A 21,154-nucleotide genomic window follows, 5' to 3' on the forward strand; every position below is an offset into this window, starting at 1 on the left:
AATTTAAAAGGAAAAATCACATATAGGTGGAGGGAAGTCATTTTTACTCTTTTTATGTCATCTTAGTTTGTATTGATTATTCTATCTGATATGTTGATATTTGAAAAAAATAAATTCACAGCACATTTGTGTGTGCATTATTGCAAATTGTGCCAACAGTTGTACGACTTCCAGGGACTGTATGAGGGCATCAGGGACCCATAGTTAAAACAGAGCCACCCACCAAGGATTTTGTCAATGAATCATCTTTTTAACCAATTGAATACGTGTAAATACATTTGCGGGACGCGGGTGGCGCTGTAGGTAAAAGCCTCAGCGCCTAGGGCTTGCCGATCGAAAGGTCGGCGGTTCGAATCCCCGCGGCGGGGTGCGCTCCCGTTGTTCGGTCCCAGCGCCTGCCAACCTAGCAGTTCGAAAGCACCCCGGGTGCAAGTAGATAAATAGGGACCGCTTACCAGCGGGAAGGTAAACGGCGTTTCCGTGTGCGGCTCTGGCTCGCCAGATGCAGCTTGTCATGCTGGCCACGTGACCCGGAAGTGTCTTCGGACAGCGCTGGCCCCCGGCCTCTTGAGTGAGATGGGCGCACAACCCCAGAGTCTGTCAAGACTGGCCTGTACGGGCAGGGGTACCTTTACCTTTAAATACATTTGCATCTCACCAGAACCTCACTACAAAAGATTTCTGCATTGCAGGGGGTTGAACTAGGTGATGCTAGTGGTCCCGTCCAAATCTTCCGTTCTGTGATTCTATGCCTTTTTGAGATGTTGAAAGAAATGTGAGATAACATACAAAAGTTATCTCATAACGCGTGAAGGAAATTCCACCTTCAATAGTTCCTTTTCGAATCCCGGTTGACACAGTGGTGCACCAGAACCCAAACAGCACCATTGTGTATGTGTGTGTAGTGGCTGCTGTTTGGGACCAGAACAGGGAAGTTCTGGGTTCAAATCGACACAGCTCTGAAATCCCACTCACTCTCACCCTATCATAATGGGGACAGGGAGAAATATACACAAGCCCTTTGGAGAAAGGGTGGGACAAGATTAGAATGTAATGCATGCGACCTCAACTCTCAACCCTGCCAGTTAATCAACTCAAGCTTTTGTTGATTAATCCTCCTAATTAAGCAAGCTGAAACATGTAGCCAGAATTAAAGCCCCTTGTGCTAACAGGAGCACTGTTTGCTTTCTTCAGTCTGAGATGCCAATACACACCCTCAGATTCCTAATATCTTCATACTACCGATGCATAAACAACCTGGTCCCTTCTAGGACTAAGCCCTTGGGCTCAGATTAATCCTTGCCCCTGCCGATGGGACAGGTGGGGCAGGTGCGTGGGCCACAGGGCTGAGCTTGCCTGGCAAATTGCAGATTCCAGCGAAATCTTGCAGCTGTCTTTCTTCTTTATCTGCAGCCGGGGGGTTGTTTTTTTTTTCAAAAGCCCCCAAACAGCTGAAAGACAAAGAGAGACAGTCCAGCAACTCCAAATAAGGGCTGAGGAGGTGTTGATAAGAGGCTGGCCAATGGGAGAGCCTGCGCCTGTCGCAATTTCTCCCCATTGGCGGAGGGGGAAGCACAAGGGATGCCTTTATAGTCCTGGGCCAGGGGGAGAGAAAGGGTGTGCGCGTTTTTCCTGAGCATCTTATCCCGGCAGAGACTCTGGAAGGTGCCAAGGGATGGGGCCTGTTGGCGTAGGTGGGTGAAATCTTGCAGGCTGCCTCGTTGTCCTTATTATGATAAACTGGGGTGGGGTTTGCCTTGAGAGCCTGAGCTCCCATATGGGGGGGGGGGAGTGTAATTGGTTCAGGCAAGCACAGCTGTGAGATGAGACTCCAGGGTCCTCTGGGAGGAAGGAGTGGGCTGCTTATCAGGTTAAAGGTAAAGGGACCCCTGACCATTAGGTCCAATCGCAGACGACTCTGGGGTTGCGGCGCTCATCTTGCTTTATTGGCCGAGGGAGCCGGCGTACAGCTTCCGGGTCATGTGGCCAGCATGACTAAGCCGCTTCTGGCGAACCAGAGCAGCGCACGGAAACGCCGTTTACCTTCCTGCTGGAGCGGTACCTATTTATCTACTTGCACTTTGTGCTTTCGAACTGCTAGGTTGGCAGGAGCTGGGACAGAGCAACGGGAGCTCACCCCCTGTCGCAGGGATTTGAACCACTGACCTTCTGATCGGCAAGCCCTAGTGCCCACAGTGCCACCCGCGTCCCTGCTTATCAGGTTAGGGGTGGGTTAAAAGTGTGTCTTTATTCCTGTATTGGAAAGACAACTAGTCAGGATAATTGGAGGCCTGGGTTCCCTGTGAACAAGAATTGTGGAGAAAAGGATTTACCTAGTGCTGGATTTTAGGGTATTGGGGATGAATGATCGGGACCTCCCTGATCCAGCTCTCTCCTCCACCTATATCATTGGATAACCTTAGGCATTTTTCTTTTTTCTCTTTCCATTCCCTGCATGCTTTGGATTATAATAGTGTCCTACCTCACAGGGGTGTTGTAAGAGTTACTGAGACAATGTCTATAGGTCCCTGAGGAGGAGAGCTACATACTATTCTCATACGTTGTCTTTGGGACAAAGGATACTGAAAAGGTCTGGAAAGGAGAGCAGCGTATTAGGAAGGTGGGTGGACGTGTTGTGAGAGAGGAATTGGTGTTTAGCAGTTGCGGGGATGGAGATTGGTGACTGAGCCAGCTCTATCCCCAGCCCTGCTTGATTCTGGAAAATGGCTGCGATCGCTCCCCTCTTGTTCGCTGCCCGCAGCTCCTAACTTTGTTGTCTTTCTGCTCTTCCTGCCTTTAGGGTAGTCCAGATGCAGCGGTACCGCCAGCGGATGCCATGACACAGACGTTCCCAGCTCAGTACCCGCCGCCGCCACCCCAGGCCCGGCTGCCTCCGCAGTACCATCTCCACAGCACCCCTTCAGAGTACCCATCCCAAACAGCGCCGGATCACAGCCTTCGTATCTTCCCCGAACAGGGAACAGCTGCGCCAGAACCCCTGCCTCTGCCCCCACCGCCTGCGGTAAGTGATGGCTGAAGGTCTGGCTGGCTTCACTTGGGCAAATGGATGGGGAATTGTGGGTGGTTTGGGGGTACGGTATTTTTTTATTTCGAGGGGTGTGTTATGGGTACCATGCATCGTAATGGCCCTGATTCCATTTGCAGCATTCCTCCGAAATTGTTCAGGAGCTGGTTCAAGGATCTGGACCCCCCTATTTGTTATAGAAAAAAACCTGAATGCAGGAAAGAGTTGCATTTTACTTCCATCTCTTCCTTCCTGGTCTCCACATCTTGCACCCCAAAAGAAGCTGTGTAGGGCAGGCTTGATTTTTTTCTCCAGGAGCCTCAGTTCCAGGGTTCTCTGGGAAAAGAGTGACATCTCTTGGGGGTTTGGTGTTTGGCAGGTGGATTTTCTGAAAGGAGAGGGGGATCTTGGGATTTTAGAAGGAGAGTAGATTTAAGACGGGTGTGTGCTGGGCTTGCAGGACTTTGCGTGGTCACGGTTCACCACAGGGGCTGCTTTTAGCCCTTTGGGTTCTCAGGATTGAGCCCTGACACCTGTGAAGCATCTCTTAACCATGTGCAGAGAGTGGCGTCTTATTCCACCCTCACGCCATGAAGCAAACCATTACCAACTCCTACGTCTGAAAAGTTGGGGGGGGGGGAATGGACTCCCAAAGCAAAGGATAAATCTTATGGGACAGGCTCAGACACCGAGGCTGTTCATTTTAGAAAATTAAACACAGGAAGTTTTGTGTGTTTTTGTTTCTGTGCTCGTCAGTTTGGACTTTCCTTGGCCACAGCCCCCAAATCTTGGAACAAACAAGGAAAAGAAGTGCCTCTGAGCATATGTAGAATGTGCTTTTGGTCAACAACTGAACAACTGCTGCTTGTTGACAGCAGAGAGAGAGAGAGAGAGAGAGAGAGAGAGAGAGAGAGAGAGAGAGAGAGAGAGAGAGAGATTCAGATTCATGGGACCTAATAGTTATCCCCCACCCCCACCCCAAAATAACCACTGCCCTTTCCTCCTTTACCTACACCAGACACCCCCAAACTCAGCCCTCCAGATGTTTTGGGACTACAACTCCCACCATCCCTAGCTAACAGGACCAGTGGTCAGGGATGATGGGAATTGTAGTCCCAAAAACATCTGGAGGGCCGAGTTTGTGTCTTATCAAGACTCTACCTATGGTCCTTTCCAAACCCATTTTAGTAGCTCCTTATAGATCTGCTTTCCCTGGTTTTCTCTTGCAGCGATGCCCTTCGCCATCTTGTAAGTGCTCACTTTTTACTCCTCCCTTATGGCTGCACTGGGCCTGAGCGCAGGACTGGAATTTACCTCAGTACCAGTAAAAGGTTGGCTGAGGTTTGAGGTGGGCCTAGGCACAATGTCTTCTGCTGAGCCCCCTCTTATGTTGGTTGGCCCTGATGGTCTTATCTGATATTGGCAGCTGCCGCCAGGTGGTTTGGGGCTGCCATTTTACATTTCCCATGATGCCCCTGATGTAGCATCATTCCAGGACATTGAGGGAAATTAAAAATGGCAGCTCCAAGCCGTCTGGGGTGGCCCTGGGCAGGTATTAGTTCAGCTAATTGTTGTCCATGTCCTGATGTTGGGCCTAAATGCCAGGGAGCCTCTCTTCCCCTCCAGATACAGAGGAGCTTCTTCCTGAAATAACAACATGTCTTTTAGGGACATCATGTGATGTAACATAGCTCTCCCACTGGAATTTCCCAAAGTTAGACTTCTGAGGAAGGACAAGATTAGCGTGAGGAAGAGAGACCAATGGATATTCTTCTTTTTTTTTTTTGGTGGACCAGAGGCTTTAATAAATAAATAAATAAATAAGCACTTGCACACAGAGATGCTGACACAGTCATCTCTTCATCTAGATAATAATTGAGAGCAATGGAGGCTTCCCTCTGCCCCACTTTCTCTCTGATGCTACTTAGGCAAATGTGTAGGAGTTGTGAGGTGATCATAGGGGCTAGAGACATGGACTCTCTACTGATGACTTCCATTTCTTTTCATGGCAATCTGTGCTGCAGACCAAAGTCATCATTTTCTTTCTCTGCCCCCAGTTGCGAAATCACGACCATGCCTCATTGGTTTCTTACTTCTGCATACATTTAGGATGAAAGTAATCAAATTCCAAATGTAGGGAGTTTCTTCACGGAGAGGTGTGTCACGGAGTAAGATCTTTCTGATATGGCAGAAACTCCCGAGTTTACGTTTTCAATTGCACCGTGTTGAACCTTCCTGAGATGTTTCACTAGTCTTGCCTAAACTCTCTCTTGCTTCTCTCGAAATCACCCAGATGCCTTAGCCAAGCAGGAAACACCATATTCACAGCAAGCTGAGGTCAAATATGGTAGCAATTTTTACTGTGGTAGGAGAAACAGGAGTACAGTGGTACCTCGGGTTAAGTACTTAATTCGACCCGGAGGTCCGTTCTTAACCTGAAACTGTTCTTAACTTGAAACACCACTTTAGCTAATGGGGCATCCTGCTGCTGCCGCGCCGCCGGAGCACGATTTCTGTTCTCATCCTGAAGCAAAGTTCTTAACCTGAGGTATTATTTCTGGGTTAGCGGAGTCTGTAACCTGAAGCGTATGTAACCTGAAGCGTATGTAACCCGAGGTACCACTGTATTATTCACCTGGGTACACACCAAACATTCAAAGCACCTGCCGAAAGATTCCTGGGAACAGTAGCTTACCCATCACAGAGCTACACTCACAGAACCATTAGTGAACTACAGTTCCCAGGATTCTTTGCTTTGCGGAGAGGGGAATGTTGTGTATGGTGTGTGAGAGGAGATCACGGCTGCTTTGCTCCTCCTCATTTAATCTGCTGCTATGCCACACAGAACCAAGCCAATGATTGACACAGCGTGCCTCTGAACCTGAACTCGTGGTTTGGCTCTCTCCAGACTAACCACAAAATGTAACCAGGTTTGTAGAGAAAAGAACAGCTCCATTATAAATCGCATCCACACCATACCTTCAAATCACTCTTATACCACTTTAACGGTCATGATGCCCGCCCCCCCGAATAATGGGTATAGTAGTTTGTCAAGGGAGCTGAGCGTTAACAAACTACAGTTCCCATTATTCTTTGTGGGGGAGCCATGACTGAGAGCACAACAGGGCCTGAGGGTAGTTGGGCGCTGTAGTTGGCACAACTGTTTCATATTATTTGAGCTCTAATGCTTGGTGCCCAGAATGATGGACTGACAGTCATTCTGAGGCAATAGAAAGGACTGCACCACATAAGTTTATGGGGAAGTTGGGCAGAGGGGAGAGGAAAACCTACCTTTAAAAAACAAAATGCCTTCCTGCAAGTAGGATATTAGCACTGTTAAAATTTTTCAGGTTAGAACCTCTCTTTTCTTCTTTTTGGTGTGCTAGGTTTCATATTTGCATGGATTCCTTTTTAATAAAAGAGAGCACTCCAAAATGACACCCACACCCCGCAATCTGAATTAGTATGGTCCACTTTGGCACCTCAGGATTATGCCACCTTCTTCTTCTGCATGTGTAGACCCGGTCCTACCTGCTCATGCAGAAAGCGAGTCACTTGGGCAGGATTTTGTTATGGAAGGTTTCAGATTAGAACAACTCCTGGCTCTTGCTCCAAAGGAGACCCACTTCTCCCGTTCATACACATTAGATGGATCTGCCCCTCTTTCCCCCACCCTTCAGGGCAACGGCTTCCTCCCTCCTCTCGCCTGAGCCAGTGACCCTCGAAGAGATGGCCTCTCTGCCCATATTGGGTAACACGTTTTTTCGCCGGCCAGGACAGCTGCGCCGCACCCCCTATCAGATTCCCTGTTCTCTCTCTCCCCTCCCCCCCTCCCTCAACTTTCACCATCTTTGCTGGCAGCTGTTTATCTCCACATGGGAGACAAGTGGTGTGTTGCTGATAGCCTCATCTCAAGGACACTGTGCCCTCCGAGAGTCTGTAAACAGAGAGGGCTCAAGACAATTTGGTGCCCGAGGCAAAAAAATAAATCCTGACGGATTCCCTTTCCATTCCCTGGTGGTGGCAGTAGTAGTAGCTCTTATTGACCACCACCACCACCAATCGTCTAAAGTTTAGCTTCCAAACTGACAGTTGGCTGCTTTTCAATGGCACCCCAAAATCTACCACGTGAGGTAAGCCTTAGAGTAGGGCTGGACTAACAAATGCCCTCCCTCACGGAGTCCTGTGCCATCGCCCCCTGCCTCCACCCCCAATAAAGTTGCCATCTGTCCAGAATTTCTTTTTTTAAAAACTGGCCTCTAAACAACTGCATAAGCTGCAGAAGTCAACAGGTGAAGTTTTTCCAGGGCCAAAAACCCCACCATCACCTGCTGATTCCTGCAAACCAAACTGTTGTTTAGGACGCAGCTGCTGGGGTCGATAAATTGGCATCCCTGCTTGTCAATCCAGTGTCTTGGTTGTTTCACGTCCAGGCAAACCCTGATCTTTGGTTCTCTCATGCAACCTAGGTTACAAATCATCCCACAAGCTCTAATCCTGCTTGGCTATCTGCCTCCAGCTTCCCTCCTCGGCCACAGCTATAGGGTCCCCCCTATAGCCCTGTTCCTCTGCCTTTAACGCCAGCTGGGCATGCAGCAGCCAGCAAGTGAAGCCTGCATGTTCTTTGTCACCTCCTAACGCCTGCATATCAAATCAGAGCACAACATAGAAGCCGGTAATAATAATAATCAGTGCTTTTTTTCTGGGGGTACACAGGGATATGCATACCCCTAAACATATTGTGAATCTAAGTTCGGCCTCTTGAGGGGCAGTATTTCAATAGAGTAGGAAAATGAGAGTACCCCTAAACATTTGTTTTTGGAAAAAAACACTGATAATAATAAGAATTAATGGCTGCTTTGGTCTTTAGCCTGACAATACCTGCCTTTCGGAGGAGCCCTTAGAACAGGCATCCCCAACCGGCAGCCCTCCAGATGTTTTGGGACTACAACTCCCATGATCCCTAGCTAAGAGGACCAGTGGTCAGGGATGATGGGAACTGTAGTCCAAAACATCTGGAGGGCCGAAGGTTGGGGATGGCTGCCTTAGAACATATTTCATTATCTGATGTTGAATTATAATGTTCAATTTCACATTGCTTACTGTGTACAGCTCTGGGTTGTTACCATGTATATGTTTTGTAGCTCACCTTACTTCAATTGCAGGTGCTTCCACTCTTCTGCTTCCAAGGTGGGCAACACAGAGGCTAAATTGGAGGAGTGGGGAGGTGTTTTTTTTTAGCTCATTCCCTAGTGGAGAGCCTTCTGGAGTGGGAGGCACAAGAGGGAGATGGGTGGAGCCAAGGCTGTGGGTCTTACCTTTGGCGCTGTGCGATTCATTCCTTCTATGCTCATATTTCCCAAAGTGGGTAATAATGCGGCAGCTAGACTGGTGACTGGAAGTGGCTGCCGAGACCATATAACACCTGAAAGACCGACATTGGCTCCCAATACGTTTCCGAGCACAATTCAAACTGTTGGTGCTGACCTTTAAAGCCCTAAATGGTCTCTGCCCAGTATACCTGAAGGAGCGTCTCCACCCCCATCGTTCAGCCCAGACACTGAGGTCGGGTGTCATTGCTGGACAGTGACAGCATCTCCCCTGGATCCGATGGTTGTGCTGGAGTCAAGGGGTTTTCGATTTGAAGCTCCAAGGTGTCTTACTTACAAAACATTTTCTTTACTGTGTTGTAGGACGTAGGTAGAAATATAGAACGCAAATATGTCACCGCGACTTTGTTTGCTTGCTTAAAGAAGTTGGATTTTAAGAGGGGGTGTCGAGTAGTGGGTTTTCCCCCTCCCCTGAAAGGAGGGTGTTAGGCGAAATAAGTGTGGCCTGCCAGTCAAAGCAGTGTCTCTCCAGCCCTCACCCTGCCAAGCAAGAGGCAGCCTCGCCGTTCCAGGACAGCCCAAAAGTACCTGTGGAGAATGTGGAGCAGGGCAGGTGAACCATGTGGTCTGGGGAGGGAAAGTGTAGTTTGGGAGGGGTGCAGCCTGGGGAGATCCCCATGGGTCAAACAGAGGCTGCCACCACTACCCTATGGGCATGAGATTCCCCAGCCCTGCTTTAATGTCTGTATGTGTCTCTCTTCTCTCCCCCCCTCCCCTCCCTTGTCTCTCTCCCTCTGCTGGAAAGCCTTTGCTAAGTGCCAACTGCCAAAGGAACTCCTGGTCTGTAGCAATTCCTACCCCCCCACTCAATGACTGTGTCTTTCCCGGACTAGGGCCTTTTCCTGGGGGTGTTAACAGCGACGGTTCGTGGACCTCTCCCATCAAGCTCAGGTTTTTGTCCCAGGCATCTTGGACATCCATCACGTTTCTCTTGTTCTACTCTCATTAATACATATGAATAGTTAACCTCTTACTCACTGTGCAACTGCACCTGCCTGTCTTCTCAGCCTGACACCTCCCCGCCCCTACCACTCCTTTGCATTCGACCCTTCCAGCCAAAATTGGGGAGGTTTTAATCGCTGTTGAACTTGTCTTTATGAGCAAAGAGTCTGCGTAGCATTTGATGGATGCATCCAGCTTTTTTTTGGGGGGGGGGAGTTGTGGAGCGTATTGCCAGGGTGGGGGGTGGGACGACAGAGGGTTGTGGGTGGGGAAGAAGCGGCGGAAGATGGAGGACTGGCTACTGCCTGGTGGATTGTTTGCATTTGTGAGTGGCCGGAATCGCGTGTCTTGTTTTTTTACTAGCAATATGAGGGTGCTCCTTTCTGCGGGCGTGGCATGCTCAAAGGCCTGCACACTCCCGGCACAGCCTGTAAGCATGCCCACACAGAGCGGGCGTATTGTAGAGCTCTCCACAGGTCCCACAGATACCACTGTTTATTTTGGAAGGGCTGTTGTAGCTCAGCGGTAGAGCATCTGCCTCGCGTGCAGGTGGTCTCGGGTTCGGTTCCCGACATCTCCAAGCAGCACAGAGAGAGACTCCTGCCTGAAACCCTGGAGAGCTGCTGCCGATCAGGGTAGACATCACTGATCTAGAAGCACCCATGGGTCACACTCGGTTTAAGGCTTCTTGTCCCTAAAATGGAATGTCTGCATGTGGACAGACTGAGGGCGCGGATCATTACCAGCAGAGACTCCTAACTTTCGTTCGGGCGGAGAGCAGTGGGTCAAAGCGAGACACGCACGTTAGCAGGAATTGTCCCTGAGCAACGTTGTACATGCATGCTTCTTCCCCATGGCTTCTGAAGATTGCTCTCCTCTAGCATCTTGTCTCAGAGACCAGTTGCTTTGAAAGCAAAGGGAGGGTTCAGCCACAGAAGTGTGTGTCCAGGAGAAAGGAATCTCTCAGAGGAGTCTTTATCGGAGCCCAGTTCCCTCACCACCATTGATTCCCAGGGACTGTGCTCGAATGAAGCACCACCAAGCTGGAAAGGCAGCTTGTGAGAAGCATTTCCTTAGCAGAGAGAAATGGAGGGAAGGGGAAAGTAGCCTCTCCTCAGCACTTTCTCCACTCAAAATGCACAGCCTCCCAGGGCTACTTTTCATTTTTTTATTTTTTAAAGGGGCTCTATTGGTATAGGTAATGGCTGGACGCAGTCTAAGTTGTGTGCCCCACATGTTCTTCCAATGCATTGGGGGTGTCGCCTGTACCCCTTTCCTGTGTCTGGACTGTACCATTGTAGATGGCAGCGAGGAGCTCACATGATGGAATGCTTATGAAAACCCAACAAATCGCCACACATGGGAAGTTCGATGTTGCGAAGAAGGATCCTAGCCTTCCTTCCCCGCTGGATAGGCTAGTTTTCTTTGAGCACGAATGCATTGCTCTTAATGTGCAAGAGTGTATGCGGGAGCTTCCCATCATGTGCCGTTGACATGGCAGGGTCCAGACACAGTTTACGGCCTTATCTGCCGTTTCTAAGAACAAAGCCACAGAGCCCAGGCTTCTTTGGCGATTAGCAGGTCAACAGTGAGACTTTGTGCTCCACCAAGCCTGTTTGGACATTCCTGCCTTCCTTGTCATAGAATCATAGAGTTGGAATAGACCACAAGGGCCATCGAGTCCACCCCCCTGCCAAGCAGGAAACAAGGAGGTGCTAGGTGGTAGCACATGCCCCAAACAGGGTCTTCCCCCTCTTTGCCAGGCTGTAGCAGGAATTTCAAAGACAAGTTCAACTCTGTCCCCCTGCCGGATTAATTGCTTCTCTCAGGCTCTTCTCTCTCTTCCCCCACCCTTTGGCACTTAAAAGACATTGCAAGAGAGGCTGCCCACACCTCGGCCGTGGCCTTGGAATGTTGCATCGTGGTGATTGCATCGTGAGTCGATGGGGACCATCTGCATGGAGAAGAGGGGTGGTGGTGTCCGGTTTGGGGTCCCCCAATCTTCTCCACAAGGTTTCTGTGAATCGTGCCCTCTCTCACTTGGCCCTGCTTCTTCTCTCCACTAATGTCCTTCTGTGTGTTGGTTTGTGTCCGTCCTCTCCATTAACCCAAGCCAGAATGTTTTGCTGATGCATTGGGACATCTGTTTTTTCCCTTCTGGTTGACCAGGAAAAGTTTGGGAAGAAGAAGATTGGCCCCAACTTCCTTGCAAAGAGAGTGGATCTGATTTTGGGGGGTGGGATTGGGTAGGAAACAAGGAGGGGATCTGGCCCTCTCTCTCCTGAACTTTCATGCCAACGGACAAGATAAACAAAAATGACCAAATGAATTAGCAATTGTGTGAATTGTTTAAGAGTAAATATAGCAGATGGGGGAGCCCAGTCCTGAGCAGAATTCTGGCAGGGGAGCTTCAGAAATGAATTCTGCCCTTTCTCACTTGCTATTCACACAATTGCAAAATGTGTGACAGGTGTCACATTGAGTTGGCCTCCCAGTTTCACATGAATCCTTCTGCAGATAAATATACCAGCTCTTGCTGGACAGCACCACTTTAGGTTTCAAGGGCAAAGGAGTTCATGACTGACTTCCCCCCTCCACTTAAGAAAATTTATCTGCATATGCAGTGCTGAAAAGAAAAGCAGGCCAAAAAAAAAAGCTTCTCTTTGATCTGCTTTCCCCTCCAAGGGGAGTGAGTCCAGTTCTTGATTTTAAACTACCTGAGAGAACACCCATACATCTAAGGAGCTTCCACTTGAAACCTGAAATGCTGCTGTCCCAGGAAGACTGCACCATTATTATGGTTATGTATTCATCTACTATACTGCCTTTCTGCTAAAGCACTCAAGGTGGTTCCTGTTTTGAAATACTGGTATACAAGGTAATAGACAAACAGTACAAAAGGAAAAGAGGAACAGGGAAGGAAGCAGTAAATAACTCAATTTGGGGATTTCATAGTCTCTCACGATTTCTCTTTCATGAGCAGATTGGCCCCCTTGCTTTGTCTAAAGCAACCTTTCCCAAGCTGGTGCCCTCCTGATGCTCTGAACTACAACTCCCACCAGCTTCAGCCAGCATGGCCAATGGTCCAGGATGATAGGACTCTGAACCCATTACACATCTCCTTGGCCACTGTGAGAGCAGAATGCTGGACCAGATGGGCATTTGGTCTGATCCAGAAATGGTCCTTCTTATGATCTGGCTGGTCAGAAGAATGGATAGTACTAAGGCTAGACAGAGCAATAGTCTGATTCAATGTGAGACAGCTTCAGATGCTCCACGTTGGGATGATGCTGGTTGCTGGCATCTGGACACCACTTTCACTACACACATATACACAGGCCACACCTGCTTGCTTTCTCCTGTACGAAGATCAGAGCAACAGAGTAAACGTGCTACGAAGATGCTGCTGAATATCCCCCCACCCCATGGTACCCAATTTCCTCCCACCCCATCTTGGCAACAGTTAGACTCCATAGACTGACGTTGCCACGCTGCGAGTCTCTGCACATCCTCAAGACCGCTTGCACATGAACTGGAGAATGCCCATTGCTGGAACTTGCCCAGCTCTGACCACCTTGTTCTGCCCATGGCACGACTTGGGAGTGTTATGCTCCATGCCCTCTGTGCAGGTGTTGCAAGGGGAGGGTTGCCTCAGTGGTGTTTGTGATCCTGCTTTTTTTCCTCCTTGCCCCTCCCCTCCCCACAGCAGCCGGAAGAAGCCCCTGCGCCTGAGCTGTCCCCCGAGGCAGAGGAGGCAGAAAGCAGCGAGAACAAGGCCCAGCCCAAACGCCTGCATGTGTCGAACATCCCCTTCCGCTTCCGTGACCCGGACCTGCGGCAGATGTTTGGGGTGAGTCCTCTTCCCTGCTTCCCTCCAACCTGAGTCATGTTGTGTGATGCTTTTGTATGCATTGATCTTTTAATTCATCCTCCTCACGGGTCTCTAGAGTAGGGAAAGTTCAGGGCTTGGTCTGGAGTGGGTGTGTAAGGGCCCTTCAGCATCAATGGGCCCTGGGCTGCTGCCCAACATTGCTGGATGTTGACGCTGTGGTGCCAATCCCAGCACTTTGCTGGATTTGGAGGTCTGGGGTGGCATGGTCATATTGCAGGGGTGGCTGAATCCAGTGGCATAGCGTGGGGGAGGTTTCCCCAGGGGCGGTTTCCCCAGGTGCAAAATTGTTAGGGGCACAGAATTTCAACACCCGGTGCTGTGCTCTTCTGTTGCTGGGTTCCGTCAAAAATGGCTTCTCCATGCGAACCAGGAAGTGACCTCTTCAGACAACAGAACAGCTTTTCTTTTCTTATCTCTGCAGCTGCGATCTCCTGGGTGACGTGGAGGTTGTTAGGCAGTTGAATGTGAATGCGTAGTCTGCTTCCTCCCCTCTACTGTGTGGCTTTGGGCACTGGCAACCCATGCTATGTCACTGGCTCAATATGTAGCTCTCTAGATACTGTTAGGCCCCGACTTCCACAAGTCCAAGCTGCATGGCCAATGGCCATGTGAGTTGTAGTCCAACAAAATAGGGAAGGTCACAGGTTCTCCACTGTTGCCACATGGAATGCATAAGGAGATGCAGGTGCCATATTTCTGCTCAGGGATAAGTTGTGTATCCAGCCATGCTGGAGGATGGCTGAGTTGTAGGGGAAGCACTAAGTTTTGTATTAGACACTGTCATAAATTCGTTACACATGGTTTCCAGGGCAACAGGCTGTGTATTGTCTGTGTCAAAGACTGACTTTTCCCCTTTCCCCCCTAGCAATTTGGAAAGATCCTGGACGTGGAGATCATCTTTAATGAGCGTGGCTCCAAGGTATGGAAATGCTAGCTGCCAAGAAGGGGTGGAGAGGTGTGTGGACAAGAAAGTCAGGGTCTGCCGGGCAAAGCTGAGCAATTTCTATGCCAGGGGTGGGAAACCTCTGCCCCTCCAGACATTGCTGGCCCATAAATCCCATTGTTCCTGGCCTTGCTGATGGGAGTCGAAGTCCAACAGCATCTTGAGGGCCACAGCTTCCCCATCCCTAGTCGATGGTCTCACAACCACACTGTACAAGTGCAGGATTTGATGTTGATCCAAGTGGCCAACTTGGTGCCTATGGGAAGCCCACAAGCAAAGCTAGAATGTGATAGCACACTGTGTTGCCCTCTTCCCATTAGCAACTGGTATCTAGTAGCACACTGCCTCTGAACATGGAGGCTCCATATACCCCCTATGGCAGAGGAGCCACTGATAGCTGCCAACTCCACATCCCCCCCCCCCCCCGGTAAAGGTAAAGGGACCCCTGACCATTAGGTCCAGTCGTGACCGACTCTGGGGTTGCGGTGCTCATCTTGCTTTATTGGCTGAGGTAGCCGGCGTACAGCTTCCGGGTCATGTGGCCAGCATGACTAAGCCGCTTCTGGCGAACCAGAGCAGCGCACGGAAACGCCATTTACCTTCCCACTGGAGCGGTACCTATTTATCTGTCCCCCATCTGGACGAGCAAGAGGCGTTAACAGAATCCAAGAACACATTCCAGCCAGGCAAAAACACTCAAGGGGAAAGGACAAAGCGGGGTGGGTAAGGGTTGTGTGGCCTGGAATCTCAAGGGCCAGGTAGATTATGAGAATCTTCTCCTTTTTTCCAAATTAATTTTTATTTGGCATTACGAATTAAAATTGACATTCAAAATCACAAATAAAAACAAATACACAAGATTCTCCCGAATCTTTGGACTTCCCTCCACCCCTCCGTCGGTTCCATACTTATCCTTTTCTACTGCATATTTTAAGTCACTCCAATTATTTGATTGTCCATTACAGGCATAGGCAAACGCCGCCCCCCCTCCGATGTTTGGGATAACAATTCCCATCATCCCTAGCTAACAGGACCAGTGGTCAGGGATGATGGGAATTGTAGTCCCAAACATCTGGAGGTCCGGAGTTTGCCTATGCCTGGTCCATTATATCCAAAGTCCTTGTTACATTACAAGTGTTGTTATTAGAGTCCTGCTAATGAATTCGGCTGTTTACAGGGGTCTTCCAAATACGAAATAAATCTCCCCCCATTCTTTGTTAAAATTTTGATCTTCCTGGTTTCTGATTTCCCCGGTCATTTTTGCCATCTCTGCATAGTCCATCAACTTGGTCTGCCATTTCACTCTGGTAGGGACTTTGCCGTCTTTCCATTGCTGGGCTAAAAGCATCCTGGCGGCATATTTACCTGGCAGGGGAGACACCATGATCATGAAGAATCTTCTCTCTTAGGGCTTTGGCTTTGTCACCTTTGAAAACAGTCAGGATGCCGACCGGGCGCGGGAGAAGCTGAACAGCAGCATTGTGGAAGGGCGGAAGATTGAAGTAAGAATTTACCGTGTCCTCAGCATAAATGCCTGTGTGCATTTCAGTACCCACGTGCTATGAGCTCTTGCCTGGGAGCTTAAGTTGTTGGGAGGGGAAGATGCTCAGTCCCTAAAAAAAAAAAAAAAAGGAGGTCCCTTGATCAGTGAATACCATATATGCTAATACTGAACTAAATTTTCCGAGTGCTGGTCCTTGTACCATCCACATACAAAAGGGAAATATCAGTGGGGTTTTATTGCAGAGGTATATATATTTATATAAACTTCTGGAGAATCCCTCACAGCCTTAGTTTTAAAAACAATTTTAAAAAACCACCCTATCTTTAGTAGTTGTTGTTTGGTTGTGTAGTGTTTATAAGGTTATTTTAGTCGAGTTTATGTAAACTGCCTTGGGACTCAGGCACAGTGCCAGATTTACATATAAGGTAAACAAGCTATAGCTTAGGGCTCCACTTTCTTGGGGGCCCCCCAAAAGTGTAAAGAAAAAACAACTGGATGTCAATTTCCAAAATAAAAGATAAAAAACAAATAAAACAAAACCTGCACACAGCAACAGTGTTTTGTGTTGTGTAGGCTCCTATGATGTAAATAATGGGCCCCACCTGCTAGCCTGCTCCCTAAAATATCACTGGTTTGTCCTTTCTCTATATAGGGTGCCTATATTCTTCATGTGCAAATGGCTTTAGATACGTATTAGGTCCATAAATTACCATATAGCATATATTCAACATAAAAAACAGTGACAATTTGTTGTTGACAAAGGATAGCTGGATATATAAAGGGCCCCATTACCTGTAGTTGCTTAGGGCCTCATCAAACCTAAATCCGGCCCTGCTCATGCGGAAGGCAACTCCTTAAATAAATAAGGACTGAGCATGCTCAGTGCGCGAGGAGGGACCAGATAAAATCCAAGTGAGGAGTAGAATGGAGTGGTTGGAACAGAAGCACCCCAAGCGGCAGCAGTTTGCATGTTCAGACCCAGAGACCTCCCCCCTAAATAACTTCATACATGACTAAAATTTTAGTTTTGGTTTTTGGCAGAATTTAGGCCACAACTTTATTGAGTGGTTGCATAGGCTCTGGTTCGACGAGTTCCCTGCACTCTTGCAGGCAGCGCTGACCCAGGGCACCAGCATAAGGTCAGCCAAGGGTGAACACCTGGGAAGGTGAAAAGCTGGGTACAGACTCTGTTCGCCACCCTGATGCCCCCCCCTGGACTCAGGCACGGGCACAACCCCCTCTCAGGGGTTGACCAAACCGTCGAGTCCCTGGATTCCTTTAATGGAATACCCTTCACATAGGGATGGCGAGAGCATTCCCCCATCCCTATAACCTGAACCAGAGCCTATCCGCAACCTTACAAGTTGTGACGATTTGCTACTCAGCAGGAGAAACCCAAATGACAACAGCCAATCAGCCAAGTGGGGGAAATTCCTACCGTGCCCCTGTCCCGATGACAGACGACACACGATGGCATAGCAAGGTCAAGCGCAAAGCCCTAAAATTAGGGAGAGGTGGGCGGGTGTTCCGAATGCATGAGCCGAAAGAGGAAGCTCTGGGTCATGTGCATGGGTATAAATAGGTCCCTTGATCTGTTTGGACTGTGCCCCATTGGTCAGATTGAACCCAACATTGAGGGAACTACCAATCGGGTGTTGTGGCTGACCAATCTAGCCCACCCACAACACAGGAGGTCAGTCTCCAGGTCTCACCGTAACATGTGCCCTCTTTTAGGGTGGACACAATTTGTCATGGGGCCTGCTCTTCTTGTTTGCCCACCAGGCAGGATCCTGTATAACTACGTGTGAATGTGCATATGTGCACATGTGAGGAATAGCTGGGGTGCTCAGATATTGGACAAGCCTTACCTGCCTGAATCCCCTCTTCTGCACAGTGATCAAAGGTGCAGAATCCCTGTTCTCACTTGCCTTTGGGCGTGCCAGGAACACCACACAGGCACAAATAGGCCCTGTTTAGGGAAGCTTTTAATGTTTGATGTATTACAGTATTTTAATATTTTTTTGGAAGCCGCCCAGAGTGGCTGGGGAAGCCCAGCCAGATAGGTGGGGTAGAAATAATAATTTATTAGTATTAGTATTAGTATTACTGTACTGTGTATGTGTGTGTGTGTGTGTGTGTGTGTGTGTGTGTGTATATATATGAATCCACCTTAATTCAAACCCCTTAAGAGCCTTGTCAAAATCATCACTGTGTGGCTATCTATTTACTTGTCCCACTTCTTTGGAGGAAAAGAAGAAGCTAACAACAAGACCATACAACACCAGTCTTGAAAGACCTACACTGGCTCCCAGTATGTTTCCGAGCACAATTCAAACTGTTGGTGCTGACCTTTAAAGCCCTAAACGGCCTCGGCCAGTATACCTGAAGGAGCGTCTCCACCTCCATCGTTCTGCCCACACACTGAGGTCCAGCGCCAAGGGCCTTCTGGCAGTTCCCTCGCTGCGAGAAGCCAAGTTACAGGGAACCAGGCAGAGGGCCTTCTCGGTAGTGGCGCCCGTCCTGTGGAACACCCTCCTACCAGATGTCAACTACCAGACTTGTAGAATACATCTGAAGGCAGCCCTGTTTAGGGAAGCTTTTAATGTTTAATAGGTTATTGTATTTTAGTGTTTTATTGGAAGCCGCCCAGAGTGGCTGCGGGGACCCAGCCAGATGGGCGGGGTATAAATAATAAATAATAATTATAATTATAACAACTTGTTATGCATGTGGCCTCACTTCCTTCTTCCTTCTCCGATCCAGGTCAACAATGCCACAGCCCGTTTGGTCACCAAGAAACCACCGGCAGCACCAGTGGTGAATGGTATGTAGCAGCTGGAATAAAAATAGCAACAATAAATTTGGTTTATGATTCACTTGCCACGTAGTAATTGTCCAAGCAGCTCACATATTTATAAGAACATTTTAAAAACAAAAAACCCACCAATACATAGCGGTAAGTACTAAACAATAATCAGAGCCACCTTTCCTATTGGGCTTACTGGCACGTTGCGCCAGGGCGCTGGCCTCTCAAGGGCACCCCAGCGAGTGGGGGAGCTGCGCGACTTTGCCAGCGGTCTCCCCTTTCCCTGCACACCCGCCAGCTGTGCCCCATCAACCATATGGCTGTGGCTGGCGGGCATGCAGCTTGCCTTCCAAGCCTCCACGGGAAGACAGCAACTCAGGGAAACTGGGGAGGGGGGGGCGCTGGAGGGGTCTTTGAACCACGGCGCCAGATATGCTTAAGGCGGCCCTGACAATAATCAAAATGTGGGATGCGGGTGGTGCTGTGGTCTAAACCTCTTGGGCTTGCCGAACAGAAGGTTGGCGGTTTGAATCTGCACAACGGGGTAAGCTCCCGTTGCTCTTTAGCAGTTCAAAAGCATGCCAGTGCAAGTAGATAAATAGGTACCATAAATAGGGAAGGTAAACGGCTTCTGTTGTTCTGTTGCACCCGAAGCAGTTTAGTCATTCTGGCCACATGACCCAGAAAGCTGTCTGTAGACAAACGCCAGCTCCCTTGGCCTGAAAGTGAGATGAGCTCCACAACCCCCATAGATGCCTTTGACTAGACTTAACCGTCGAGGGGTCCTTTACCTTTTACCTTTGTAATAATCAAACAACAGACACAATAAAACAGCAGCAAAAACATATACAGTGGTACCTCAGGTTAAGAACTGAATTTGTTCTGGAGATCTGTTCTTAACCTGAAACTGTTCTTAACCTGAAGCACCACTTTCGCTCATGGGGCCTCCTGCTGCCGCAGCCCAATTTCTGTTCTCATCCTGAGGCAAAGTTCTTAACCCGAGGTACTATTTCTGGGTTAGTGGAGTCTGTAACCTGAAGCGTCTGTAACCCGAGGTACCACTGTAACTTGTAAACAGCAAAATCATCAGAATTGGTTCGTTAAGGTTAGGGTCAAGACTAACTGGAGATAGACCGGGAAATAGTAATGAAGATAGGACAAGTTTCTCCTCTGAGTCTCTCCTTGTTTGTTTGTGTCCATTTAGGATGGAAGATCAATCCTATGGTTGGCGCTGTCTATGCCCCTGACCTGTACACAGGTAAATCCCCACCTCTTTACGATAACTTTCCCCTCCTAAACTTCCACCCAGTTCCACATTTCTGCCTTCCTTTCTCACTCACCACCTACCGAAGACCCCAATTCCTGTATGCATTTATTTAGGGCATTTGCTTGGAATCAAGTAAGTTCTATTTTATGATCCCAATTACTAAGAATCCCACACTGGACTGGCCCTTCCATGACTTAGAATGAGATTTTTGTGATCATTAGAAAGCATTACTAAAGTCATATTATTATTATTATTATTATTATTATTATTATTATTATTATTATTATTATTATTATTATTTAGTGTCCGATGTATGCACCATTTGCCTCAGACTCCAAATTTTGTGGGTTGGCTCTGTGCCTGTTCAGTGGACTTATCTAGCACCAAACCAGAATACAAGGTTTAGCATTTCTACCCCTGGAATTTTCTCGTTCGTTTGGGGTTCAAGGGGCTGAAGAGCAGAGAGTTGTTTGGCTCTGCCATCCTGATTTGTGCACAGTGCTTCGCTGCTGTTTATTGTACCTCTGGGGAGGCTTCCCAGCTGAGTTGAAGCAGTCTGTGTTGTCAGGCTGACAGAGATCCAGCTGGAGCATGCTGGGTTTGGTCTTTTTCTTTTTGAACGTGTCTGTGTATAATTTCCTAAGGCCTCAGGAGTATCAAGACTAGCATTCCTGAGGCGTCTCTCAGCTAGGGATGTGGGGAAATCTCATCAAAAACAGGAGCATCAATTGCTGCAGTTTGCTTGTTTGTGCAAGGTGAGGTGCTAAAATCATGCAAGAAGAATCATGCAACAATTCTTGGCTATCTTTTTTTCTTTTTAGTCTGCAAACGTCAGTGTTTTTGACGTTCTCCTTTCATTGAAATCAGCTGCTTAATTCATTGTGCTAGTTACAGCCTCAGTGGAGAACGAGGGAATTGTTGGAAGAAGCTGAACTGTAGAGGAAGAGGAACAGCCCCAATTGTGGCGAAAATAGGATGGGACAGAAATGGTTGCCTCCTTATATCCTTAGATCCAATGCTGGCTGAAAATCTCAGTTGTAGCTGAAATTCTTCGGTGGCTTCTCAGAATCCTGTTCTAGGGCTTCCTCTCTCTCTCTCTCTCTCTCCTTATTTGAAAAATGCTTTGGGCCACCCACTCCTTCTTTAAGTCACCCAATTCCTTTGAGCTCATGCTCAAGTTTGCCTCCACCATTTCTGCCCCTAGTGGAATACAGTGGTGCCCCGCAAGACGAATGCCTCGCAAGACGAAAAACTCGCTAGACGAAAGAGTTTTCCGTTTTTTGAGGTGCTTCGCAAGACGAATTTCCCCATGGGCTTGCTTCACAAGACGAAACGTCTTGCGAGTTCTTACGAGTTTGTTTCCTTTTTCTTAAAGCCGCTAAGCC

The 21,154-nt window shown here is 48.5% G+C and overlaps 1 protein-coding gene across 3 annotated transcripts in view; it reads left to right on the plus strand.

Moving 5' to 3' along the window:
* Positions 1-21,154, plus strand: part of LOC114581722 (RNA binding protein fox-1 homolog 1-like) — a 43,103-nt gene that overhangs the window by 11,854 nt on the left and 10,095 nt on the right. Inside the window, exons 1-7 of one of the 3 annotated variants that reach the window (XM_028702199.2) lie at positions 1,538-1,694; positions 2,801-3,022; positions 13,064-13,207; positions 14,115-14,168; positions 15,602-15,694; positions 18,460-18,520; positions 19,707-19,760. In XM_028702199.2, coding sequence (XP_028558032.2) covers positions 2,837-3,022; positions 13,064-13,207; positions 14,115-14,168; positions 15,602-15,694; positions 18,460-18,520; positions 19,707-19,760 — 592 coding nt within the window. In that variant the 5' untranslated portion in view covers positions 1,538-1,694; positions 2,801-2,836. Of the gene's footprint in view, positions 1-1,537; positions 1,695-2,800; positions 3,023-13,063; positions 13,208-14,114; positions 14,169-15,601; positions 15,695-18,459; positions 18,521-19,706; positions 19,761-21,154 lie in introns of those variants that run through there. The other 2 variants (XM_028702198.2, XM_028702197.2) reach the window with 2 other exon arrangements.

The sequence above is a fragment of the Podarcis muralis genome, chromosome 13 (assembly GCF_964188315.1).
Source record: "Podarcis muralis chromosome 13, rPodMur119.hap1.1, whole genome shotgun sequence".
Classification (NCBI taxonomy): domain Eukaryota; kingdom Metazoa; phylum Chordata; class Lepidosauria; order Squamata; family Lacertidae; genus Podarcis; species Podarcis muralis.